This window comes from Herpailurus yagouaroundi, unplaced genomic scaffold, assembly GCF_014898765.1.
Source record: "Herpailurus yagouaroundi ecotype Mexico unplaced genomic scaffold, PumYag 180, whole genome shotgun sequence".
Classification (NCBI taxonomy): domain Eukaryota; kingdom Metazoa; phylum Chordata; class Mammalia; order Carnivora; family Felidae; genus Herpailurus; species Herpailurus yagouaroundi.
In genome coordinates this window covers 23,072,468-23,100,421 of record NW_024412411.1, presented here as the reverse complement: position 1 = coordinate 23,100,421, position 27,954 = coordinate 23,072,468, and the positions used below count along the sequence as shown (strand labels likewise).

The window sequence follows — 27,954 nt, the reverse complement described above, 5'->3', positions numbered from 1 at the left end:
CCCACTCATGCTCTCTGTCTCAGAAATAAACATTAAAAAAAAAAAAAAATGTTTTTTTAAAAAATAAAAAAAAGAGTTACCCAACAGAAAAATAAGAGCAGGGAGACAAAAACCACAGTTAGCCACCACGGCCCAAATCTTTCTTTGTTCCTACCATAAAATGTGTAATTGCGTTCAATAGTTGATGTGCACATAATATACATTTGGTTGACCACCACTGGTTATTAAAAACTCCCAAGCAATTCAACGCACATGTTACTCACCTGGTGAGAATTCACTAGACCAGAGGACTTTTGTATATTGACTTTTTTTTTTAATTTATTTATTTTAAAGTTTATTTATTTATTTTGAGAGAGACAGCAACAGCGTGAGTGGGGGAGGGGCAGAGAGAGAGGGGGAGAGAGAGAATCTCAAGCAGGCTCTCAGTTGTCAGCCCAGAGCCAGACGCAGAGCTCGAACTCATGAAACCATGAGATTGTGACCTGAGAGGAAACCAAGAGTCCGACGCTTAACCGACTGAGCCTCTCAGGCGCCCCTGTAACATTGACTTTCTTTATTCACCTCTTCAAAAAATGTTTATAATATTGAGGATATAATGATGAGGAGAACTGTCCTCATGAAGCCAATAATCTCATGGAGCAGGCAAACGGGAACAAAAACAATTGCCAAGCAGGTGCCCAGTAGCATGAGGAAATCACCTATACCCATATTATCACATCAAAATCTAAAAAGATAAAGCGAAAGCTTAATCAAGCTTCTTCACCACTAAATATCAGTTTTCTTGGTTAACGTGACCAGCTGCCTCTCTGAGCGGTGATACAGATTGGCAGAAAAGTTATTTTTGCTGAAGGAATCTCAGTGTTTCCCTGGCGTATGGGAAGAAGAAACGCTACCCCCTGGCTTGGGGCCATCAGTTCCAAACCTAGCAAAGACTCACGGACGTCACATCGCGGATATTGCAATCCCCCACCTTCAGAGCACAGAAAACAACAGCTTACTTTCAATGAGATGAGCAGCTCCTATCAGCCACTGTGTCTATAAAGAATAAAAAAGGAGAAAGGGAGGAGATAAGCAATGTCTTGATTCGCAAACCCTTTAATTCCTTGCGTCACCCATACTTCCGACTTTAGTCCTCAGTTTCACTGATTTTTCTCACGTTGATGTTTTGAACTTCTACCATGATCCCACTAAGCGTGCGACCTCTCAGGTGTCCCCTTCGCTGTAGACATTCTTTTCTTCGTCTGTAGTAACATGGCCTGCTCCGCGTCCTTCAGAACCTGCCGTAAGTGAGAAGGTTTGAGAATAACAAACCTCAGGCAGAGAGTAACAATGCTATTTTACTTGTCTCTCTAGCCTTGATCATATATTTCAAGTTCGTTGGGTCCCGCATGATAGCAGTGGTGGCTGAATTTACAACGCTTACCAGAATTCTGTTCTCTGCTTTTCACCTGGTTTAAAAAAATGTTTCCTGTTGCCTATTGAAATCCTAGCTGCTCTTAAGTAGCACGCTGTACTTATCCTGAGTTAAGGAACATCTAGGAAAGACTCGGGATTATTTTGTTATCCCCTTTTACAGGAAGCACAGATGTGCTACACTTAGGTGATCTAAGAGGCAAGGGGTTCCATTGTCATTGCTGGCCCACACTGTGGGCCCAGCTGGGCTGACATTTTAATTTGTTTCTTTTGTGGCTTCCATTATCCTGGGGACCAAGGTATAAACGTGTCTGGAATCACAATTTGTGGAAAGGCTAGTAAAACTTTGGAACAGTGCCAGGACCATTCAGTGCTTGGGATGGATTCCTTGGAGTCACTCCAAATGTATGGGTTGTCCATTTGTGCCATGTGGCCAGACTTGAGTCTAGAGTAGACAATTAAGACAAAATGATGTTTACTGCAGCCTTGCTGTACAATGGAAAAAAAAAAAACAAGGGAGCAGTCTGGAGAGGGTTGCCTCTGTGTTTAGAAGACTTCAGAAGGTTCCATAGAGGTATGCTGCTCACATGTGGAGAAGCTTGTAGATGCTTAGAAAGCAGTTGCTATCCAGATATAAAAGATGATTTAAAGGGGAAGTGATGGTTAAGGACGAAAGGGCTCTGCCTTTTGGTAACTGTTCTGTCTATTGAAAGCAAAGGTAGCTCTATGCGATAAACCAAAGCGCATCCTGGTTCAGCCTGGGTTGGTACCCCAGCTTCCCCACTTGTTGGCTGTCAGACTCTGAGAAAGTGAACTTCTTCTCAGAAGAGCAACCGTATTGCGAAGTTAGGGTCAAATTAGGTAATACATACACAATGTTTAGCATAGTGCCTGACCGCTGGAAAGCGTTCTGACAAGGCTCATAAGCAGACGATCTAAAACATTATATGACTCCAGCGGCTTATAAGGCTTTTGGGGTCTCAAGCCTTTCTGGAAACCTACTGAAAACTATTGGTCCTCGTTCCTCAGGGGGAAAAAATGCACACATACAAAATGTTTGCACACAGTTTTAGGGAGTTCAAAGACACAAGGCTGTACAGCAAGGTTAAGAGTCTTTGTTCTAGGGCTAAGTCCATTCCAAAAAGAGAGAAAAGTCCTCAGTTTTATTTTGTATAAGTTTTGATCATTTATGATCAGAATTCCATAACTTTTTAGATTAGGAAGGGATTTTACCTAGTCTAAATCCCCTCCCCTTTGTTTGGAATAACAAAATATTAAGATCCTAAGAAAACACTTGGTGTCAGGGAACTCTATCAATTTCACCTTTACATAATTTAAAAGATAAATTTTCCTTTTATCAACTACTCTTCATTTTGAGATATTCCTTAAGATCTATTGTATGTCCACTCTGTTCCTAACTCTGTACTCTGAGACACATTTACAGTGCTCAGCTCATGTCCATTCAAAGCCCCACGAGGCACACAATGACCATTAATTCTGTGTATTTTGATAGGCACATCTGCTGTACCCATTTGATATTGCGCTATTTGTTGAACTATGTTGCTGGAGTATAACTTCATCCAGTAGGAATTTGTATGAACAGAGTTATTGAGCACCGAGACTGGGACAGACTCCATTCTCTCCTCCTAGGATACATGGATGAATAGACAGAGATGTTTTCTCCCCATGGAGCTCACAGTGAAAACGATCTTTTCTTTTGGACAAACATGGCTAGGGTTGAGATTCTATACGTGGACAGGAACAGAGGTAACCTGCAAGTTTCCAGTCAAGTGAATGTCACCAAAGCCTCCATTACCATTCCCCAAGGACACATGTCTTCATTTGCTTAAACAATAGTTGACAGCATGGACAACACTAAACACAGAAAAGCCAAAGTGTGTCTGGGCATAATCCCACCCATAATTTCCCTCTGGCAGGAGCAAGAACTATATATCAAGGGGTAAATAGGCCATGTTTAGATAAGTCATCCCTTGGTTTTTCATTGCAAAATGCTTTTAAACACTTCTACTTTGCTTCCAGGATGTTTTGGGTGACTTTTGAGGAAAATGTGAACAGGAGAGCAAAGGCCTCTTAGCTGTTTATAGTTAGAATGGAGCAGGGAATATGGCTGCCAATGTGGAGAAGACGCTGATTCATATAAGGAACAGGAGACTGGAACGTGAAAAATTGGAAGTAGGTCAGATAAGGGACTGGGCCAAAGGCAAGAGACACTAAAGGCTTTGAAATCATGGAATCTTGTTCAATCTACTCCGGGAGCCCCAGAAGCAGTAATGACACAAAGTCAGTGTAGCTAACACGTCACTGGGATCCATGGGCTCTGGGCAATTCACCTGATCTCACTCAGAATACAGGTAGAATGATGTTGCTGTAGCCCTGAAGACACAGGGCAGAGACAACAGAGTCGAGGTGGTGCTGACCTGGCTCAGGAGCTGACAGTTGGGGCTAGAGCCCCCACTGACCTCAGCTTCCTGTCCTGTCTAGTGGAACGGACGACTGGCTTTCATCCTGAAGCTACTTTGGGTAACACCGGGTCTACAGAAACTATCGCACCAACACACCCAGGCATCTCCTTCCCTTCTTCGCTTTCCTACCTAGAACAATCTCATCCATTTTTGCTGCCCTCCACACCCAACAGCCTCATCCTTGTCTGGCTAAATATACTCCACAGTTCTCCGGAAAAGGGGAAACACTCTTCTTGACATTATCAGGAGGATCTAACTCAGCCTTCACTTCAGCCCTTTTTAACCTGAGACGTGACTGCGCAATAGCCTAAGAACCATAGCGAAAAAGCAAAAATCATGTTCGTCACATCCGAAGAAGGTGAAATTAAGTGAGTTGTGTCGTTTGCTCAAGAGAACAAAATCATTTGCTTTTGACCTGGTAATGCAGTGACCTTTCTTACGTGCACCCGTAATGTGCAAGCCACAGTATTTTTGGCAAAAGACTTTCTTATCTCCTCTCCCAGTGAACGCTTTGATAGACGACAGTATAAATATCCTGTAGCCTGGGTCCTTGGTTTTGTAAACAGCCAGGAAATAAGATATTTTGCCTGATGACCAAGGCAGACTCACAAATAGGCTCCTATAAACAGAGGGCAATTGTAAAAGGCAAAGACAAAACCGATGGTTTGGTCCATGCTTTATATTTATCTTGCCCATTACACCACTCAGAGTACCCTCACAGCCCAGACCTATGTTTAAAAAAAAAAAAAAAAAAACAGACCTATGAATATGGTTAAGCCCTTGCTTGAGTCATACAGAATCCATCAGGTATATTATCTTTCATGATTTTGTTCATGTCACAAAAGGTAATTGCCTCCCGCAGACTAAAACTGGGGATCCTCAGCTATTGGCTAGTAGGCAAAACTCTTAAAGTATTCCAAGCCACTCTATCTCAGAATTCTAGCTTTTAAATGGATATAATATTTCCTTTTCCTGAGCTGGCAAACTGCCGTCCTTCAGTTAAAACCTTAAGTAATAATCCTGACTGGCTATCTCTAGTTTAGCAAAAATAATGCATCGAGCACAAGACACATAAAGGTACATACACATACGTGTGTGTGCGCGCACACTCACGTGTGTACATGTACAAGCCCAAGTTCCAGAGAAGATCATCCTTCTGCACCCAGAGAGAGGTTAGAATGAGGAATACATTGTCGTCACCTCATTTCTCCAAGCACTTATGTTCTTCATTATTCGACGTTATCTCTGACAGGGAGTTCTCTATCTTGGAATGCGATTGGATAGGCTAATGGAAAGCAAAAATGTTCTTTGCAAACACGAGTGCAATAAAGATGCTTAATGATAAACCTTGCATGCCATCAAGCACTTGAGGCCCTTTTAAATCAAAACAAACCGTGGCAAATGGTATGAGGGAACCCAGAACATTAAAATTGAAGTAAACTTCAATGCCTCTTGGAAAAAAGTACGATTGTTGTATGAAACCTTTAAAAATAACAACAGCGAACATCTGTCAAGTGCTCATGATAGGAGGAACACTGTTCTATGCACTTGGCATATATTTTTTATTTAACCCTCAAACACCCTCTAAAGTTCAATACTTAAAAATGAAATTTGAAGAAACATGAACAGTGACTAGAATACACAATATCGCGATAGAACAAAAAGTTTTCAATTTTGCCCTTACAGAGCTCTTTTTTTAAATTTTGTAATTTTTTAAATTTGCATCCAAGTTAGTTAGCATGTAGTGCAATAATGACTTCAGGAGTAGAATCCAGTGATTCATCCCCTACATACAACACCCAGTGTTGATTCCAACAAGTGTTCTCCTGAATGTTCCTTGCCTATTTAACCCATCCCTCCAGCTACAACCGCTCCAGTAACCATTTATTCTCTGTATTTAAGAGTCTTTCACGTTCTGTCCCCCTCCCTTTTTTACATTATTTTTGCTTCCCTTCCGTTCTGTTCATCTGTTCTGTATCTTAAATTCCACATATGAGTGAAGTCATATATTTGTCTTTCTCCGCCTGACTTATTTCACTTAGCATAATACCCTCTAGCTCCATCCACGTTGTTGCAAATGGCAAGATTTCATTCTTTTTGATTGCCGAGGAATATTCCATTGTACATATATATACCACATCTTCTTTATCCATTCATCAGTTGATGGACATTTGGGCTCCTTCCATGTTGGCTATTGTCGATAGCGCTGCTATAAACACTGGGATGCATGTGCCCCTTCAAAACAGCACACCTGTATCCCTTGGACAAATACCTACTAGTGTAATTGCTGGGTCATAGGGTAGTTCTATTTTTAATTTTTTGAGGAACCTCCATACTGTTTTCCAGAGTGGCTGCACCAGTTTGCACTCTCCCCAGCAGTGCAAAAAGTTCCTCTTCCTCCGCATCCTCGCCAACATCTGTTGTTGTCTGAGTTGTTATTTTTAATCATCCTGACTGGTGTGAGTGGTATCTCATTGTGGTTTTGATTTGTATTTGCCTGATGATGAGAGATGTTGAGCATTTTTTCATGCGTTGCCCTTACAGAGCTCTTAGGCAACATATTTCAGGTCACTGCTAAATTTGTATCTTTATATTTACATCTATAAAGATGTATATGTATAGAATTATATGAAGGTTTTTCATTTGCTTCCATTCCTCGACATTCTAGCTCCCCATAGATGTGTGAATCTCTGGAGGTTCAGGCTTTCTCAGAGACATAGGAAATGCAAAGTGACAAGTCTCAGACACACGGAAATAACGGCAGAGTGATGTCATCAATAGCAAGTCCAACACAACCACAACCCTTCCCTTATGGCCCAGGGGAAGAGCCATTTCCTTCTCTTCCCCATCCATAAAGTTTTCAAAGGTGTGGCAAGGCACACCTGCAATGATGATCCTCATTGATGAGGTGAAGTACCTTCCTCATTTTCCAAGGGCTTAGCCTAGCCTAAGAACTATTTACCTAGGAGATAGAGAACAGTTCAAGGCTTGCTGAGCTCAGAACGAGCCCAATGTAAAAGAGACAGAGCGAGAGGCCTTAGAAACACAAAGGAGTAGTGGCAAGAGAGAGAAAGAGAGAGACCTTAGAAAGAGAAAGGAGCAGTGTCTCCCGCACAGGCAAGGCATATGAGGCACAGGAATGGAAACCAAGAAAAGCCCACATCTACTAAGGCTAGTGATTGGCTCTACACAAACAGCTCAGTTAGTTAGGAACATTCCACATCTGGCAAGTTGAATCAAATTAAAACACTTCTTTTTTTTTTTTTTTTAACGTTTATTTTATTTTTTGGGGACAGAGAGAGACAGAGCATGAACGGGGGAGGGGCAGAGAGAGAGGGAGACACAGAATCAGAAACAGGCTCCAGGCTCTGAGCCATCAGCCCAGAGCCCGACGCGGGGCTCGAACTCACGGACCGCGAGATCGTGACCTGGCTGAAGTCGGACGCTTAACCGACTGCGCCACCCAGGCGCCCCCAAATTAAAACACTTCTATGTGCTTATATTTCCAAACCAAAATGACCTCCTCGTATATGCCTGGTCCCCTTTGTACCCCATGAAGACCACCAAAGTGATCTTTAACCTGCAGGCTGACACAAAGTCACGCTCACTCACTTTATCGTTTTCTCGACTACTTAGTTCTTGGATCTAAGGACATTTGAGGAAATTGAACTTTGATTTCTGTTGGGTTTTACTTTTTTAAAAAATCTTTTTGGTTCAAAAACCCTAGAAAATCATTAAACCGGGCCAGCAGGCATTAGGTCTGAATGAAGAAGAAAGAGTGAGCAGGGAGAAAACCTTTTGTCGCCCAAAGTTTTCTTCACAGGCAGTTGCTGGCATGGGCACTTTGGAATCACTTTGGCATTTAACCTGAAGGGGAAAAGCAGTTTGGGTAATAGATTACTGATATCCATTGTGCAACTAGGAACACAAAAAGTTTCTAAAAAGTTTGAGGTTCGTGCAGAGCAGACTTTCTTCATGAAACGTGGGCTGTAAGAATTTTTTATGTGCAAAAACTAACCTGGGGTTTTCTGGCCCAGTGAGTTCTAGTTCTTTCTTCTGGGCTGTCTGACTTTCACATCCATTTACTAATGAGAACTAAAAGTAATATGTCATATTTGTAAGTGCTTGACATGGAAACGAAGGAAGACTGTTTCAGTCCGTCTTTTTTGCTTGAAAGAAACAAAGGTGCATTCAAGTTACTCCATAAAATTGGTGGCGGGAGGAGATTAGATGGGGGAAGGGAATTATTACAAGAATATGCAGCAAGGACTGAACAGGAAACACATCAGCACTGAAGGCATCTCTGACTACGAGTGTCTTAGTGCCTTTGCTTTCTTTCCGTGTGTTACTATGGCTGCCTCAACACTCACTCTCTATCTGTTCTGATCCTTCAAAGTTTGAGCTTGCATATGGTTCATGGCATCCTCTTACAATCTGACTGCTGCCAACTGGCTTAACATCTTAGCTTCCCATTGCCAAATCTCCAAGAGAGGCATCTGATTGGCCCTGGTTATCATTTTAAGCTAGTCTATACAGATGGCTGGCTGGGTTACAGAACGGTTGCCTTCAAACCAAGTGTCTACCCTTTGGTCCACTCATCTGAGAAGAGGGGCAAAGGCATGGCATAAGAGCATGACTATTTAGAATGAGGCCCCAGTGGAAAGAGAAAGATATGGATGGGACAGGCTGAGAAAAGTATCTCTAGTTTGCTGGCAGATTACGGGAAACCAGTTTATCCATCTTCCTTCTGAGTGGAGCTAATCTTAACTAATCACAGCAGACCTGGACTATTTTCGGAGTGGCATGGGGGCATGACAGCGCCATCTTCTTTCCTCTCCCTTGCCCTCAACTTTATCACCTTTATCTCTATTACATCTACCACTCTATCGCCATAACTGACCAAATGCCGAGGAATCTGCAGACTTCTGTATCAAAGTATTCGGAATTTCAACTTAGAGCGCCAACAAAAGTATTTCTCATTTTCCAGGGTCACTCAATTGTTTTATTTTAGAGTATCATGCTGGTAGACAATAAAATATTAGAATAGGGATCAGAGATACCCCTTGGCCCACTCCCATGGCATTTATTGCAATAGGAATTCAATCAACAGAAGCGCCCAAACTATATTTGGTGAGGGTTGGGAGATCTAAGTCAGCTGACCTCACCATTTGGTAACCTAATACAGAGAATTGTTTCAAAGAATATTCGCAATAATGACCGATTGTACAATGCCAAGACATGATTGCATTGACTATTAAACTCTGGCATCAAGCAAATATGGATTCAAATCACAGCTCTGTCTTGCAATATCTGTGTGACTTTGACAAAATTGCCAGTCCCTGTGAATCACTTGTTAAGTGGATGTAATAAGAACCACTTCACAGGGGTTTTGTAAATATCTAGGCAAGATAATCTTTATAATATTATTTAAGATAAATAAATATTTAGGCAAGATAATTTAGGCAAGATAAACCTGCATAGGTTATTGCAACATGCCTGGCACATAATAAGCACTCTGTAGGTGATAGTAATGGTTTCTATTGCTCTCACTATTATCATTCACATGGGTGTTATGGGGATTGCAGAATGTGGATGAGAGATGTGAGGATTATCTTCAAAAACGAGACACCTTAGGAGAGATGACACAGACGTACTTATTAGAAGTGGGCATGCATAGAATTTGCACATACACAAGCGGGACTCAGAAAAATGGTGGACTAAGTGGGAAATGTTATGTGTGAAACAATGTTAAGCGATAGTCTTTAATCGGGAAAAGGAGGTTCAAATTCTGGTGAATTTTTAATAGGGATAATGCCTCTGCAAAAAGAAAGGGGAGATAGCTCCCAGTGTGAAAGTGTATCTGCTGTAATGTAACAGGATGCCTAGGAGTTTCATAACTGGAACCTGAACCCTATTAAAAGGGGGAATTAGAGCATTGAGCATTGCAAATGGAAAGGACCTACTGGATGGAAGACATGGAAGTCATTGTCAGAAACTAGGGACAGCCCACTGCTTGGGTGTACATTTCACTTCCCTGGGGAGGCTTAAACCTCCCGGGTCAGTGTCCCCTGCTGTATATTCTCTTCCTGTGTTTTCCCTACTAAAATACTCACTACACAGTGGTATTACTTGTTTGAGGTCTATCTTCTGCTTATAAGCTCTGTTTGACCCTGACTCTCCGTTTATCGCCTTGTTTCCGCAACTGGCCAAGTTCCTGGCACGTGGTAGGTATTCCACAAACATGCTGAGTGAATGAACGCATGAATGCAAGAATGAATTAAGTAATGAACATGGAATTCAGAGGTGATTGCATCATATACTTGTCTGCATTGTTCTCTAATATTTATAAGGATTAGTCCTACCTTCCTGTTGACATTATAAATTGCGTTGAGACACAGCAAAAATTCTGCATCATATGTCTCCACCACTATGAGATATCCAGTTACAGGCATAAATGGTCAAAGGTCTTTCTGAGCTCTCTGCTAATAGTCCTTTTTACCCTCTAGTCTCCATTTTCTATTCTTTTTATACCAATGCAGAAATTATACCTCTGTCTCACTATTACGGTATAAACATGTCTTTTGTTATTTTTCTCACCAGGACTTACCACTTGGTAAAGTCCCTGTAAATAAGTAAGTGACTAAGGGAATATCTGGACAGTACATATTTCAGAGCACACTATCCAAACTTGCAGACTTCTAGAACCTCACACATTGCTGTTGTGATTTCAGGCTTATGGATCAGGCAGGAATGCATCACCTCAAGCCAACATTTTGGGTTGAAATTCCTGTCTTTGTTGTTACCATTCACACAAATGTTGAATGTTTCTTCTCTTGTTAACAAGGAACATTTTACCGTTGCATGAAAATATTTTTACAATTTTAAGATAACTTGAGAACTTTTGTTGGTAAAAGTAACATGCTCAGTTGCTTCCTAGTTAGCGAACTCTAATACATCCCATCAGTTCATCCAACAAGCTTTTTTGAACACCTCTTAGGTTCCAAGCACTTGAATTACTCAGATCAATAAGACTGGCCCCTAAAGATGCTCCAAGTCTTTATGTATCATAGCCACCTTCAGAGGGCCTGAAAGTTGAAGTGTAGACTATTCCTTTCTAAGGGCCCCTTCGGTCTCACCTCTGTCCTGCATGTTGACTCCTACAAATCCCTCACAACAGACTACCATGGCATTTAAGACTTCTGAGTCTATAGATCATACTTCCTCTCTATGAATTAGATCCTACTCCCAAACTTCCTTACTGTCATGTAGATTTTTCTGTTTTATCCATCTACTTTCCCTTTTAGACAGCATATTTTACAATCATCTTGCTTTAAAATATATAAAATATTCCTCTGTCTGAGTTTTCTCATCTCTGAAAGAAGGACATTGAGAATTTGGGACCACGATTTTGGAATATCAAGGAGACAAACAGGTTAACATGGAGAAATAATCCCTGAGTGAACAAAGTATAAACCAGCACAACTCTGGCAATTTTTAAGAATAGAACTTTTACTTTCTCTCTGCCTACTTGAAGAACTTCTCCTGCTTCTCCTCTATCCTTCTTACACTAGATTCTCATGGAAATCCTAAGATAAAGCAGATCCACAGAATTTTAGAGCTTGTAAAGGTCTCTGTACTCCAACATGAATTAACCACGAATAAAATAAAGTTTATGCCTTAGGGTCCAAGGCCCTGGGAGAGGTCCAAGCAATGTGTGCACATTGTTATATTTCTAATTAAATATCAAAAATAAGGGTTTTTTAAGTTTATTTATTTATTTTGAGAGAAAGAGAGAGCGCAAGCAGGGAAGGGGCAGAAAGAGGGAGAGAAAGAGGTAGAGGAAGAGAATCCCAAGCAGGCTCCACACTGTCAGTGCAGAGCCCTAAGTGGGGCTTGATCTCACGAACCATGAGATCATGACCTGAGCCAAAATCAAGAGTCAGACATTCAGCGGACTGAGCCATCCAGGTGCCCCCAAAGTAAGCTATTTTAACCATTATTGGTAAAGATTATAGTCTCTGCAGTCTGATTTACTTCCCTCAAACTTCCCCCTTGTGCTGGAGGAACTGGGGCAGCCATGGGTATTTTTGTTGATCTGGCTAAGGAGCAGTTGAGATGGAGATACCCTTAGCCTGGGTATACTGGGTTATATCCACTATATGTGGATCACAGTTGTTTCAGGGGGTGGTTGTTCTTTTGAGTTGTTCCAGTGTAAGGATGGATTCTAGGAATAGTTCCAGTGCCCAGAGGACTAATTAACTGGCATCATGTCACAAAGATGTAGGATTAGAGGCTGTTTCCTGATGCATATCTGTCTTAGGGCATTCAGCACTGGCAATGTAAGCTAGGGAAAAGATAAATTATCTTTCTATCCTCCCTGAGAAGATAATATTGCAAAAACCATTGTCATATGAAGAGGAAATCAGCCCCCAAAATGTAGGAAAAAAAGTAAGAAAGGGTGGTATCAGATCGTTAATTGATAAACAGTTATTGGATTTTGTGATATTTATGGTATTTCACCCTAAAAATTTGTTGTAATTTTTGTTACTGATTTTAAGTAGCTGTTCACTTTCATAGCTAATTTTGGATCTATAATTTTATATTCTTTTCATAAAAAAGATTCTTATTATATAAGCTTCAGTCTCCTCACCTGGATTTGGCCCCGGCCCTACTTAATCACCTCTCCACATTTAACAGATGGGGAAACTGAGGCCTAACCATACCACATAGTTCCAAGCAGTACTGAACTAAACCCTAGGTCTCCTGACTTTTTGTCTATTGTTATCTTTACCCACATCATCTTACTTTTGAGAAGTACCTAAAAAATTAAATATCTCTACTAAAAAAAAAAAAAAAAAAAGAATCAAGTAAAAAAAAAAAAAAATCTCCTGACCACAGTATGTAATAATAGTAAACCCTTACATAGCATTTCTTATATGTTAGGCATTGTTTTAAAGTGTTTCACATATAGCTCATTTAATCCTTAAAACAACTCTATGATTAAGCTAATATTGATACCCTCATTTTCAGAACAAAAATTTGTACAAAGAATGGTTACGTAACTAAAGTAAGGTCACAGTTTGCAGAGAATATAACATCCTTTGTACTGTGGATCCAGCAGCAAACATTTTTTAAGGGCTTACGATGTTCTAGGCACTTTGTTAAGCACTATAGTTAGTGCATTATCTCGTTCAATCTTTAAAATCACCTGTTAAGATAAGTAGCATTATTACTTCATCTTATGCTTGAGAAACTGAAGTACAGAGAAATTAAACAATTTGTGCCCAAGGTCATATGTCTGGTGAGGGGCAAAGCCAGGACTCAAATCCAAGCTTGGCTCCAGGGTCAGGGCTTTGAGTTTCTGCATGATACTGCCCATCAAGGAAATACCTTCAATGACCTACCATTGCCACAATTCCTGTGGTTCCTTTCCCCTAAAGTTACAATTAGAATGGGTATGTGGGCAGAATTAGAATAAGGAGTGGGGTTAGCAGCCTAAAGGATATAGTAACCCCTTCTTTGACGACTGTTCTCCACCTTGTGAGATTTATATATAATCTCACGGTACACACACACACACACACGTTTGGATCTTAGTGGAATATTTGTTCTTTGAAAAATGAGCTTTGAAAAGAATTATCTTGGTGGTGATGGGTGATTAAGTGTGTGTGTGTGTGAGAGAGAGAGAGAGAGAGAGAGAGAGAGAGAGAGAGAGAGTCAAGGCCGTACATCATAATACTCCCTGCATCGGATCCTGCCCTCAACTTTTGCTGTCCCTTAGAGATGGCCACTTTATTTGTGACTTATATCCTGTGATAAAGTTAAGAATGACAACCAGCGGATCAGTGATTTAGATGCTGCAGAAGGTTTATCGAGGTGGCAAGTCCCTACAAATGTCAATAAGATAATGTAAATTAAGTGGCAAATGTAATCCCTAGGGAGTGACAGAGACCTTGGTAAATAAAGTAGAGAGCACATGTCCAAACTCGAATAGCAGATACCAGCCTCCAGTAAACGGTTGCCATGTGGCAATATAAGCCTAGTGTGACCATATCTGACCATTCTTCAAGAGAAACTAGAAATCTAGATTTTTGGTGTAAAATCTCCTAAACTGTAAAAATTTTAAACTAATTCAAAAAAAATTTTTTTTTTGTTTTTAAAGCACTGTGCTCGCTAACATTGTGCAGGCCAAACACACAACAACAAACCCCACATCAGTAGGCCTCTCCCTGGCAGTCTGCTCCAAAGGGGGTTAAATGCAGGAAACTCCGAAATGGGAAATGACCAGAGAGGACTGACAGAAATTTGGATCTTGGTGGAATATTTGTTTTTTGAAAAATGAGCTTTGGTAAGAATTCTCTTGGTGGAGGTGGGTGTTTCAGGGTGTGGGAAGGATACGGGCACTAAAGCAGTGGACTTTTTGGATCAGATCCTCTTAATTTCTCCTCTGGTGTAGTATTGGTCTTGGGCCCAAGGAAAAAATAGCAGAAATCTAATTAACAGCTCAAAGGGAGCAATCAATTTACAATTGTGTGAAGTGCAAATTCCTTTGTGCAGGAAACAAATTACAGTATTTGCAAATTTGTAAATAATGCAGCACTTTCGGCTATCCAAATGCTTTGGATGCCCCCAGGGAGAAGGAAACAGAAGTCTGAGGAGGCAAAATGTTAGAAAATGACCTATTGTCTCACGAAATGGAATTTTAAAAACATCTTTAGTAATTGATTTTTTTCAATTGAATCCTTATTTAGGAACTATAAAGGGGCCCAGTTCTTAGGTCAGTAGGAGAATATCTAGAGAAGTAAACAATTTCACATCCAAAAGTCACAGCATGTTATTTACAGGGTAACTTGTTTCAAAATTTCTGAACATAAAAAGTTGCCCCCAACTCTTCCTATGCTCTTGGTTTGTGGCTAGAACTTCCAATTTATAAAAAGAGATAGCAAGCCCTGGCCATAACAACCATTATGTTCAATGTCAGAGAAGGAATTGGTGACAGTTCAGGACATGGATCTGGTCTATCTGTTCCATAGCAATAATTTTGTGAACCGTTCAATTCACAGCGATTTATGGAGGCCCTTTTATAAAATGCTAAGCTGTTATTAGAGATTCACAAGGTGCCCTGGAAGAGTGTCTGGTGTATTTAGGAAACTAACAGTGAAAACTCATTATTTTTGCCCAAGAGTTTTGAAGCACTTCTCTTTGGGTTGAGCTAGGAATTGAGAATAAAGTAAACGTAACTTCATCCTTACCCTGAAGGTGTTCACAGTCTAATGAGAAAATAAAATTTAAGCCAAACATCTCAATGCAGAGATGGGTGCTAAGGAAGAGATATGAGGGTGAGCGCGTGGACACTTTGACAAGTGCTTGACTCTACCAGGAGATCTTTCAACAGGCGGTGAAAATCGCCAGGCAGAAGGGCGTGGAAAGCATTAGAGACAGAGGTAAGTGGACTATTTATGGGCCTTATGTTGGAGAATGACGGTTCAGATTCGTGCTTTTCAAATGTTCTTTCCCCTGTGTTCTCATTCACTATAAGAGGAGTGCAAATTGGTTGAACCTTCCCACAAAATATTTTAGCAAATCGTTAACAGGACCCTTAAAACATATTCACATCCCTTCAGTTAGAAATTCCATTTCCAGGAATCAGAGGGACTGCCAGAAACGTATGTATGAGGAAGCTTATCACAGCATTATTTATAACCATGAAAAACTGGAAACAGCCTCCATGTTCAATAACGGACTAATGGTTAAATAAGTTATGGAACATTCAAACCATGTGATTTTAAGCACTAAGTGGAAAAAAAAAATCACATCTTAAAAGAGTATTTCAAAACAGGCAAAAGTTATTTCAAAAAACAATGTAAAACAAGGGTGCCTGGGTGGCTCAGGGGGTTACGCGTCCGACTCTTGGTTTCGGCTCAGGTCATGATCTTGTGGTTTCTGGGTTCCAGCTCTGTGCTGATGGTGCAGAGCCTGCCTGGGATTCTCGCTCTCTCTCTCTCTCTCTCTCCCTCCCCATCCTGTGCACTCTCTCAAAATAAATAAATAAACTAAAAAAAAAAAAAAAAAAAAGAAAGAAAGAAAGAACAATGTAAAACATTTAATAAAGTATTATCCTAATTTTATAATAAAAAGTTGAAAAGTACTTCCCAGTGTTGGTAATTTTCACCAATATCTTAACTTTTCTGAGGTTTTTCTTTTATTCCATACATACCACACAACAAAAGGGAGTTTCTCCTTGTTCTGTGCGAAATCTGAAGAAGTGACTTTTGTTTTCTTCCCTCTTAAAAGTGTGATCCAGGATTCACAAGTCAATTAGCCTCTGAGTCGCATTCTCTTTATAATAACCAGGCTGACTAGAAAAGGAAGGGAGACCACGTAAGGAATGGAAGAGCAAGGAAGGATCCAGAAGTCGAATGTTAACATGAGAACAGAAAAGAACAAGTATGATGAGAGTGTGGGAGGTGAGGACTAGAAGAAAGGGTGGGGGTTGTGTGCTGAGGAGTTGCCGGATTGAAGATTTCAGGGGTGAAACATAGACTCATACGTAAGGGTTCCATGTAAGAAATGTCCCAATGCAGTACATGGTTAAATGCCAAATAAATGGCCCTATGGACAATTAATGTTATAAAAGTTTGGAGGAGTTTGGTGGAGACCACCATTATTTGGTCACATACATGAATCTATGTATCGGTCAAGCTATTCCTTTAAAACCTCCCTTTAGCAATCTTTGTCAGAGGGTGTAATTGTGTAGGCTCCACTCCTTGGCCATCTTTTCTGGGGAATTTAGTTACTGAAGAGCTTAAAGAACCATTGTGAAAGGACTTTAACTACTAAGTAAAAGGAACGGTTATAAGAATACGATGGAAAACAATTTGAATCTAAAGTACTATTTGAGAAAATTCAATCTCTGCACAAAAATTCACTTCAGCCTTCAATATCTCCTATCCTTTAAAATGCATTCACATAAAATCTGCTTTACAAGGGAGAACCAGCCAGGAATATAGCCCAAGAAATTTACCACTAAACAGGGACACATATGTGTTTCAGTTCCTAGGAAAACTGTGCCTTGCTAACTTTCTCCCTGGATTTCTTGGTTCTCTGCATTGACGAGCCTATGGTAATTTCTCTCCTTAATGTTCTTGCTTTTACAGTTTTTTCTGATTGTCAAGCACCTTCCCCACACCATTGCTATTCTAGGCTATACATGTCTACAACAGCATCAAGTGACCTTTAGCTATTACTAGTTAAGTGGATCAACACATTTACCCAACCGCATAACTCAGGCCCTTCAGGGGTTTTCCAGTCAATTTTCATGTATTTCAACCTGACACTGGCAGATTTCCACTTCCTTTGTTCCTTGTGTAGACTTGGTTTATGTGTGTTGGTCTCTAAAAGGGGCAGAGGAGGCAGCTGTTGAAAAAATAAGATTGACAGTTTTAACCACACAATTTGGTCTAATAGCTTTGATATGCTAAACTTGCTAGCTCCTCCAAGTGTACCTTTCTGATTTTGCATTACAACACCACTCTGAATCCCTAAGGAAACCAGGCTGTGTGTGTGTGTGTGTGTGTGTGTGTGTGTGTCCGTGTGTTTTTTAATTAAAAAGAAAAGGAAGAAAAGAAAGAAATGCAAACCAGTGAAACCGTTCTTTTACATCATCTCCAGATTCATTCTGCGGACTGCAGGCCTTCCCAAATCCCGGTACACTAGAGACCTCTAAAAAAGGAGAAGCTGAGACTACAGATCATGTTCTAAAGAGCGAAAACAGGTGATGTCATAACGCACAGTCCTGTGTGGTCACGGCCAAGGCCGGGTGGGGAGCCTGGGCTCCAGTGAGCACGGAGCTCCGCGCCAGTGGGTGAAGCAAGTTGTCTCCGGGGCCCAGAGGACACCCGTGAGGACCCGGCACCAATCAGGTTCTCGCTTGGCGCCTGCCTTTGTTCTCACTGGGGAGCAGGTTTCCGGGCGTCTTGCGTCGGGAACCCGCATTCGACCCGCACGCGCGTTGCTGGCCTCCTCAAGAGACCTGGCTCCCCCTTCGCCTGTTCCCCCTCGCTCTGCCAGCCAGAGCTTTCCCCATTTACATGTGGCTTCTCTCCCTAGAGCGTGGACGCCAAAATCCTGACTCACCATTTTTAGCTTTGGAAGAGGCAAGTCCAGCCCAATAGTTTACAGACGATTTGTTCTTCCTTCCAAACCTTCCTTCCAAGCCAAGGCTCTATGCTCTGCATGTTTCTGAGCAACTGCCCCAGAAAGGGCTGTTAGGTGAAAGGATAACCCTGTTTCTTTGGCCTTTTCGTGCTGGACGAATAAAGGAACTTTCATTGCTGAGAGGACTGCGAGAAGGTGCTTCAGAGGGAGGAGGAAACCGCTAAACCGGAGGCTTTGTGTCTTTCTCCCCCTACCTCGATTAATGGTGTAAATCTGGCTCAAACATCTACCTCTACCTCCAGCCCAAGCCTTAGGTAATTGGTCTTTTGCAAAACAAGGCTCAAGATAAATGATGCATAAAGTTCTTTGAGATCCCTGGGTGCCAAGTGCTACGTGACTGCAGTCTTCTTCACAGCTAAGCTAAGATTTTGGCTGGGAGAAAGCCTACTAACTGTCCTGACAATGTGAACGTTTTAGCGACCGCCCCTCTCCCGTCCCCAACATCTCTCAAGAAACCAGGAAATATTTAGCTCAGTTTTAGACCCTCTAGTGAGGCTCTAGCTCCCAGCTATTTATCTCACTCTCCTTACCATTTTTGCAGGGACCTAGAGAAGGGGGCGTGGCCAGTCTTCGGGGGAGGGGCCGGGCCTCCAGGGATAATTTGCATCCGACACACCCTCTTCCTCCTATTGGCGGACCGCACAAGCTGTATTCCCACCCACCCCACTACCTAACTAACCCGCCATCTCTCTCCAGTTCCAAGCCTCGGAGATAAACTTAACTTGCCCGGAGATTCAAGGCGTCCTCGGCGTCTGTGATTGGCCGGCGCAGCTCCCAACCGGGCTCTAGTTGCTCATTGGCTGCGGGCTAGCGGCCCAGGGGCGTGGCCGGGGCTGTCCGAATGGCGGGAGGGGGCGGTACCGGAGCGTGGAGGTGGTGAAGGTGGTGGGGAGGCGGGGGCGGGGCCGCACTGAGGCGCTGCGGCGGCGGCGGAGGCGGCGGCAGCGGTGGCGGCTGCTCGTCCTAGCCTGGCGGGGGCGGGGGTCTGGAGGATGGGGGCGGGAGGAACAACGGGCCGGTGAGGAGCAGCCGCCGCCGTCTCCGCCGGCGCTTCGGCAGCCGCCGCGGTGGTCGCCTCGGTCAGCGCCGTTCACTCTCGGGCCGGCGCCTGCCATCCCGACATCTCGCCCGGGGGAGGCTGAGGCTGAAGCGCGGCCGGCGGCAGGGGGACGGTCCGGCCCCGGCCCCGCAGCGGCGCGGGCGGCCGCAGTGATACCCAGCCCCGGCCCGCCGTCCGTCTTCGCCCTCGGCGCCCGCAGCCAAGATGAACCGGGGCGGCAGCAGCCCGTCGGCCGCCGCCAACTACCTGCTCTGTACCAACTGCCGGAAAGTGCTGCGGAAGGTACGGGCTCGGCCTGGGGTCCAGCCCGAGAGGGGCGCTTCCTGCCGGCGGGGCTCGGGCAGCTCGGCCCGGGGGCGCACTGTTGGGGCGAGGCTCAAAGCCATCCCGGGGCACCTTCCCCACGCCGAGACCGAAGAAGGGGGCGTGGGTTGAGGGTGGAGGTTTGCACTGCTGCTTTTTATCTCCGCCGGGACAGATGCTAGTCCCGAGGGGTTGGGGATTTTTTTTTTCTTCCGATTTTCTTTTTGCTGCCGGTAGTCTTTTTCGGCTCACCTCCCTGCCTTGCCACCTCCGGCCTGCTCCGCGGGCGGAGGGAGGGGGGGAGCGGTTCGATCCTCCTCCCGGTGCTGTTGATGGAGGTCGGTGTGAAATCTGAACCGCCTGGTCTGGGCTTGAGGAACCTGGCTGCGTCTTTGCTGTGGCTAACTCTCGGCGGGGGTTGTTTTTGTTTATTCGGTCGCTTCTGCCTTCCTTGCCTGCTCTCCCTTAATACCCCCCCCCTTTTTACATTCTTTTGACGGTAGTCTTGTGTCTGTAGTTCAGTGTTGAAAAGAACTGGTAAAGCAGCTTGAACTTTATGCCCATGGGAAATGCTGTTCGACCTTACAGTTCCTTTGGGGTTGGGGGAGGAGGAGACGGAGGTGGACGTAGGTTATCACTCCTTAGCAGCACCCAACCCCCCCCCCCCGCCGCCCCTTGTAGGTCCAGAAAAATCAGAAGTACAATCAGTTTATTGCTCCAGAGTGACTGATAGAAAGTTTACTCCAGAATTGTTTAGTTTACTTGGCTTAATCACTCCGTTGAGGGGTGGGGGAGGGGAGTGAAAAGATGTCGCTTTAGAACGAGAAAAGCTTTTAATCAGACTTTAACAGCCTCCACTGGGTAATATTATGATCAGTTTATTTTTCTCCAAACTCTATTATTACATTTCATCAAGTGGAAACGTTGGTTGGGGTGCTTCTGTTTGTCCAGTACAAATGAATTAAAATTGCTGAGCTGTGCAAATACATCGGGACTGAAAGACTAGGATGAATACGGCACCGTTTTTAGTCAATTTCCCCAAATACAGTTCAGTTGGGATTGTTATTTATATATTAAAAATATAAAGAAAGCATATAAGTAAGCAAGCTCAAATATTTGCGCTCTTTGTCCAAAAACTGTTTTTCTTCCTCTGTGGGTCAGGCCAAGTGCCAATCAAAGTTGTTTTTCAAGCCTCTTTTCCCTGCAGTAGGGCTGCTGCTTCCCCCCCCCCCCCACTATTTTATTTGAGATCATGAAGAAAGCAAAGAGATTTTAGATTTGAAGTTAATCGAACAGTTAAATATGCCTTAAATTGTGTTTATTGGATATGTTTCTCTTGAAACAGATTTTTATTAAATGTGCATGTTGAGTATGTGCAGTTATTTTTTTTCCATAAACTCTGGGATCGAATTACAGTTGATACTTGCTCAGCTCATTGTAGGGCAGCTTGTGAGAAATGTAATGGATCAGAAGTGCAGATCAGCTTAGTTGAATGTTAACTCTTTCACTTCAGGGTTAGATGTCATTGGAACCTAGCTTTAAAAAAAAATTATTATTTGCTAACTTCAAAAGTGGTTAGTTATGTTTTTAACACAAAACACATTGTTGAGACACATTTGCTTAAACACAAGCCTGGCTAAAATAACAGTTAGTCATTTTTTTTTTTGACTGAATAAGGAACTATCTTGACTTTGACTTTTTTTAATGCCTCTGGCAATTTGGTACGCTAATAAATTTGTTTGGAGGTGATATTAGGCTTCAAAATCTAGTTTTTCTTTTAGGAGAACCATGGTTATGGATCCATCACACTTTGCTAGCATTCTTTATGTTTTCCTCTTAGCTTTTGAGAAACTATTTCTATTTACCTAGGAAAGAACATCCTCATTTCTAGTCATTATTAAAAGAAAGAGGTATATGGAAAATGGATATTCACCATTTTCATATTTTATAATTGCTATGTACCTCTGCCAGTATTCCAGTTTTTAGTAACTCCAAGGTATTTAATATTGATTCATGCAGTAGCATGAAATAACTTTAGATGGAAATGGGATTGTTTGAGCCAGTTATGACATGACTTGGCAACATTTGTAGCTTTTAAAGAGTGCTATTCTTCAGTGCTCTTAAAAGAGATCAAGTGCTCAGCATTTTAAATTCTTTGTCATTCTAAAAATAGCAGGGAAGAGTTTATTTCTAATAAAGAGATGATTTTCTTTTTGCTAGAAAGTGTATGACTTTAAAATTCATCTGTAACTCTCAAAATGCGATTCTTTGAATTGATCTTGTGTTTTCTACTTAATAAAGTGTTCAGTACTAACCAAGTGAGTCACAGCATACTGAATTTTAGTTCAGCGTAGTCCATAATGAGGAATGAAGCTCGGGTATATTACTCTTTGCTGTTATAATCCTCATTAATGATGGGGAAAGAGTCACCTTTTATGTGGCATGAAGCTGTATCTTTATGTAGCTTAATCTGTTGCAATGTGTTGAGTTTGGGGGGGGAACTTCAAAAGGAACTGGATTCTTCAAATGGAATAACTTGGTTTATTTAACCCGATGTCTGAAAATTGAGCTGTATATTATATGAGAGTCAACATTTATAATTAGAAGTGCCTTTACAATTTGGATTCAGGGCCATCAAAAGTAGAAACACTTTTTAAAATATTGAATATACCTAATTTGGTATCTTAGGTCAGGAACAACAATATATTTCCCAGATGGGAGAACAAATGAGCAAACAAAAAACTATCCTCCCATCTATAACTCTATATAAAGTTGAACTTGCTCTGTTATCAGTGAAACAATTCAATAAAGCTTCTAATAAAAGAGGAATTGCTTCTACTTACTTTGGGAAAGTTAATGAGTTTTGAAGTGTCATACACTTTACTTGAAGAAATTCCAGTGACGCCTAGATAAATTTTAAAGCGAAGTACCAAACTGCATTAAGGTAGGTAACTGTCAGTCCACTCATTTTCTGATGAATAAAAGGGGGCATATGACAATGTTTTTTTGAGTATTGAGCAGCTAGTGCTACTGAGGTGAGTAGAACTGCATGTAAGTTGGAAGATTTAACATTTGAAAATTCTTCATGTGTTTAGGTAGTTCTAGTGATAGATCTTTATTGGTTATTACATTTTTCTGCTTTGTTTATATAACCACTTATTTTGACAGCTTTTGGTGGGTTTTTAAGCGAGAAGACTGAAAATAAAATGGGGACTATTAGATGGAACCATATGAACCACTTTTATAATTAAAATTGTCAATTAATAGCAATTTTTTCAGGTCCAACCAATAGAATATAATTGCTTTGACTGATTTAGTAGCTATAGTCTACCTCGGTTAATCTGGTTTCTTGCATATATATTTTTGATAAAAAAATAACAGTATTTTATCTTAACTGAACTAGGTGGAGATTAAGCAGTGAATTTATGACCGCAAACCATTATGCAGTGGTTTTCAGGGAGCCCTAAGAGGCGTCAGTGTTCATAAATGCATGAGTTGGATTACATTTTTCCGTACCTTTAAAATTATTTTTAAGTTAGAACTTAAAAATACAGCTACCCAAAAATATGTCTTCCCAAATTTTAACAAGTTGTTATCAAAGTTATCTTTTGTTACAGGATTATTCTTGTGCAGGCCTCGAATTAAAACTTGTTCCGCTACCTTTGTGCACGTATTTGAACTTTTTTGTTAATATGGTATTGATAGGAAAGATTGTCATTGATTATGAAGGCTTTGGCCTTCAAAAAAAAAAAAAAAATCCTCCCTGCACATATCTGTTCATACTTTTACTTGTGAGAACGCAAAGGTATTGTTATCAGTAGTTGTTACTTTATAGCTGAAGCATATTAAAATCCATTGTTTTGTATGTTTATACCTTTCATAGTTCAGTTTCAATTGAAAGTTCATTTGTCAAAGGGATTCTGCTGCTTTCTCCCACCTCCCCACCACCCAATAAGTAAACTGCCAAAACATAACTGCTAAAGTAGTGATGCTGGAAGCCACAAGATGTACTCATAGGTAGGTCTTGTAATGTGGGGCAAATTAAATTCCTGGAAGGCTAGCTTCCTCTGCAAAATGTAGATAATCTCTACTTGACTTAGGGGTTGCTGCGTAGCTCAGGAGAGGTAATGTGCGTTCGAGTACTGGGTAAACCATAAAGTACAACTATAAATCTAAGAAAAACATGAGCCTATTTATGTTCCCAGAAGACTGTAGTTCTTTGTGAGTCGTGGCAATCTATTTCAATACATACTGAGTGATTTGGTTAGTCTTCACTTTTCAGTCCTTTTTAATTATGGTCTATAAATGAGAAGTAAAGATACTCTGCAACATACTGATTTTTGATTTGCATATTTCTATTTGTACCTACCCCACCCCCTCTTAAACAGAGCGAGCCGGTGAGCGCTGCTTTCATTTTTTCCAATAATTAAATAAAATGAAATTGGCTTTTGGGCACTTCAGCAGATGAGGGGAATTAGCATTTAGTTTGAAAAGACTGCGAGTCAGAGATGATCAGATTTAAAACAAGCTGGGGAAAATCCAGCTGGGTTAAGCAAAGAATGTTTAATAATTCTAATTTAGGAGAAGAGTTACGGGAGTAAAGGTGTCTTAGTCTTTTCATCTTCTCCCTTCTCCCTTTTTTTCCCTTTTGAAACTATTGGGTTGTAACTTCAGTTTGCCTAGACTTTCACAGTTTTTAGAGTGCTTTCACATGATGTCAGCTGTTTCTCACAAACAGAAAATTTAAGTGCCATGACCTCTGTCATAAAAAGTCCATTTAATTCTTAGAACTGCTTCTATAATAAAGCTGTATTCTAATTGTCCCCTGCAGTATTGAAGCTGCCAGGGAGTGTCCTCACTTCCAGCCTCCGCCTCTGTGAGTGCCTGTAGGTCCCCACAAACTCTCTGTCTGACCATTCTTTTTATTCCTAGCAATGAATGTTGTCAGGTGTTCCTGAATTTTCAGGATCGCTTTTCGTATTTTGGAGCAAATATTTATCAACATCATGCCTGGGTAATAGAGCCATTAAAAGTGCAAGCTAGACGAATGGATTTTCCTATATGAGGGTATAGAAAGTTAAGTTTACTGATAGGGTTTCAGATCCCACATTGTAACTAACAAGGAGCTCTGCTTGTGGAGTTTTGGTGTGCTATCAAAGAAGACGACTCACCGTTAACTCTTTCATTTCTCAACTTCTTATCTGTGTCAGGCCAGATTTTCCTCACATACTTCAGCCAAAACATCGCAACAGATTGCATGCAGAATCAGCCATGAAATTCAGCTGTCTTATATTAAACAGACACTAAAGAGATTTGCACAAACGTAAATGTCACTCTGCTCGCTGTTTTTTTGTTTTGGAAAATAAAGTTATTTTCGTAAAAATACGTGCCTTATGTTAACATGTAATGGTTTTATTATTTTAAGGGAACTAACATTTAACATTTTCTCAGTTTTAACTTCTAATACAGTAAATATTGACAGTTATAACCCACACATCAACAAAAGCTGTTCGGCATTCTCAGTAATTTTTAAGAGTGAAGGAATTCTGAGACCAAAACATTTGAGAACTGCTGAGTCAGAGTTCATATAAATGTATGGTACATATAAATGTAATTCTCAGGAGTCTGTGGGGGAAAATAAGAGGCTAATACCACTGACAGAAAATGTGGATAAGGCCATCTCATCACCTCTATGTTGTGTGGGGATGACTTACATATGCTGCCTGGCACCTTTTCAGTGACATCCTAAAAGCTTCTCTACTACCATAGTGAGACTGAGGCTGACTAGAAGTGATCTTTACTTTTTGTCAGCATCTGGTAGAAACCAGGGAGGGGGGAAACACACATCTCTGGCTCTGAAGGAATATTCTCCTAAGTTCTACACTGACTGAAGAATGGTCAGATCCAAAGATTATGTCCATTGTGCTCTACTTGGTTTGTTTGGGGCTGAAAAGGAAAGAAAGGCTCTGAGTAGCCGGGTTAGCCTTTTTTTCTTGAAAGCTGAGACATGTGGGAGAAGCAACCAAAGAAGAGACAAGAAAGAATCAGAAAGGTATCAGTGCAGGCTGCTGATAACAAGCATGGGTAGAATAAAGAAATGAAAACCACCACTGTAGACAGAAGATAGGACGACCCTGAATGTAGGAGTTCCTAAATCCCCAAGGATACAGCACATTTTCTATTTTGTGTGTAGGGGGTGCAGTTACCCTGTCCACACAAGCTATGGCAGACAATCTGTTCAATGTGGTCCCCAAGGCACCCGCATAAGGATCTATTTATCTGATTAGATCTGATGACACCTATAAATGACTACCAGTATCTGAACTGTCCTTAGATATCACTGGGGGGGGCCCCCGGGCGCCCCTGGGGGCGGAGGTGGGATTCACCATATATAGTAAATACACAGCAAAGCCAAAATGTTTAGTCCTGTGTCCCACAGTTACATTAAACAAAGAAGTAGATGTGGTATAAACTGTTTAAAAATACATATCCCATACCCTCAAAATCTATAGTTAACATGTAGAATTCCTGCTTGTCTCTGGAAATTCTTCTTCAAAACTCTTAGGACGTCTCAAAAGCGTTTCCTAATCTTTGAACCGTTTTCCTTCTATCTCAAGACTGCCATGCTGTCCATTTATCACACTTCACACGTTAAATTATGATGAACAATTTACATAGATCTTTCTGCTACTAGGTTGCCTGTTCTTTGGGATCTGGTTAATAGAAAGTTTATTTTTAGCAAAGTAGAATTTTGATTTAAAGATCTATTATTCTTATAACTACTGGCAGTGTACCTATATTGGATACATACAACCTGATAAAATGAAGACTTTGCTCTTTTTCCAAGAGATGTTTGATATTTGTCTGATATATCTGTTCTTTGTGGTCATATTTTGTTCTATTTATGAGGAACACATTGAGAAGTTCAGAACAAAGATGATTTTAGTGATAAAATCATCTTTGCAACCACAGAAATGTTTCAATGAAGTATCTACTTTTTGTAAAAGGTTCTTTTTTTTCTTTTTTTTTTTTTTAATGTTTTTATTTTTGAGACAGAGAGAGAGCATGAGCAGGGGAGGGGCAGAGAGAGAGAGAGAGAGGGAGACACAGAATCTGAAGCAGGCTCCAGCAGCAGGCTCCAGGCTCTGAGCCGCCAGCACAGAGCCCGACGCGGGGCTCGAACTCACGCAGTGTGAGATCACGACCTGAGCTCAAGTTGGACACTTAACCGACTGAGCCACCCAGGCGCCCCTGTAGGGAGTTCTGATAGGGAGCACACACGTAGGACACTGATGTTAGCTATTGGTCCTTCTGAGAAACATAAAATGTCCATTGCTTTCATATGGACACCTGTTCTGTCTCCTGGAATGTGCTAGTGTTTTGTAAGGGATGGCAGTTTTGGAGTACTTAGGACATACCTTCAAACTTACAAGATTCTTTGTAGGCCACCTCCTAAGGTTCTTTCCACATATTATTCTGGCTGAGGCTTTTCCTCTTCTACTTCCCCCAAGTCCTCTATTTTGGAAATCTCCCAAGCCAGCTGTGATCTTCTTGGCCAGCACGCACTCCCTTGGTAACTGAACCAGAGAATTGGTCCTAGGCCTGGACTGCCCCTTAGTTAGCCTTCACTTTTCAGATCCACCCAAAAGTGAGTCACTTGCTGGTCCGTGGGCCAGGTTATTGACTGCCTTCTGAGGGGCACCTCAATATTATCGGATATTTAATGGTGGGTCTACATTTTGTTGCTCAAAGCTTCTAATAAGGAGTAACAGGCATTCTACCTTACATTTCATGAAGAATATATTGAACATACCAAATATACATAAGTATGACCAAGTATAAAAATGGCTGATTTAGGGCCATATTCTATCTTGCATCAGAGATTTCTTAAGGTATAAAATACATATTTGAGTAAGACTTACTTTTTTTCCTAATTAATAGCAACTTGTAATGGAGGCATATGTTCTCATTTCTAGATAACATTTTATTTTTACCTCTCCCTTATCGCAAAGATGAAACTAGTCACCTGAAGAAATGAAATCTCTCTTTCTAGTAGCTAGAGGCTGAATATTGAGAAGACTGAAATTAACCTCATGGCTAACTAGAGCTGGATTTTGTGGAAGATCATTGTAATTATCTGAGATTGTAACTCTTAGTTTTGAAATGCATTTTATAAAATCAATAACGATACTAGCTTCTTTTGAATACCGCCTATGTGCCTTAGACTGTGCTAAATATTGAAACCCTGCATATGTATCCTATTTAATAATCACAATGAACCTATAAAGAATTATTACTCACATTTTATGGATGAAGAGATTAGGGCTCAGAGAGCTTTAGTTACTCGATTAAGATCATAGTACCAAAACAGGTCTAACTCCAAAGCCTGGCTCATCATACATGTATAAGCACTGTATTTCCTTACATTCCACGTTTTCTTTATGTGAACGACTCGTACAAGACATAAAATTAATGAAA

General features: G+C 41.3%; 1 protein-coding gene and 2 long non-coding RNA genes across 7 annotated transcripts in view; 2 read left to right on the top strand and 1 right to left on the bottom strand.

Moving 5' to 3' along the window:
• Positions 1–1,075: 1,075 nt before the first annotated feature.
• On the bottom strand, positions 1,076–18,974 carry LOC121039449 (uncharacterized). Of its 5 annotated transcripts, none has more exons than XR_005794804.1 (3): positions 18,644–18,974; positions 16,114–16,251; positions 1,076–1,277 (listed from the first exon to the last, which is right to left on the bottom strand). It is a non-coding gene; the product is annotated as an uncharacterized LOC121039449 (long non-coding RNA). The 5 variants fall into 5 exon arrangements; XR_005794806.1 differs by lacking the exon at positions 18,644–18,974 and adding an exon at positions 18,033–18,627 and having other exon boundaries at positions 16,114–16,255; XR_005794802.1 differs by lacking the exon at positions 18,644–18,974 and adding an exon at positions 18,033–18,625.
• On the top strand, positions 17,698–18,235 carry LOC121039450 (uncharacterized). The gene is made up of 2 exons (XR_005794807.1): positions 17,698–17,818; positions 18,006–18,235. It is a non-coding gene; the product is annotated as an uncharacterized LOC121039450 (long non-coding RNA).
• A 140-nt stretch (positions 18,975–19,114) lies between the features above and the next one.
• SESN3 (sestrin 3) overlaps positions 19,115–27,954 on the top strand; it is a 73,291-nt gene continuing 64,451 nt past the window's right edge. The window contains exon 1 of the mRNA XM_040489677.1: positions 19,115–19,455. Coding sequence (XP_040345611.1) covers positions 19,378–19,455 — 78 coding nt within the window. The 5' untranslated portion in view covers positions 19,115–19,377. The remainder of the gene's footprint in view (positions 19,456–27,954) is intronic.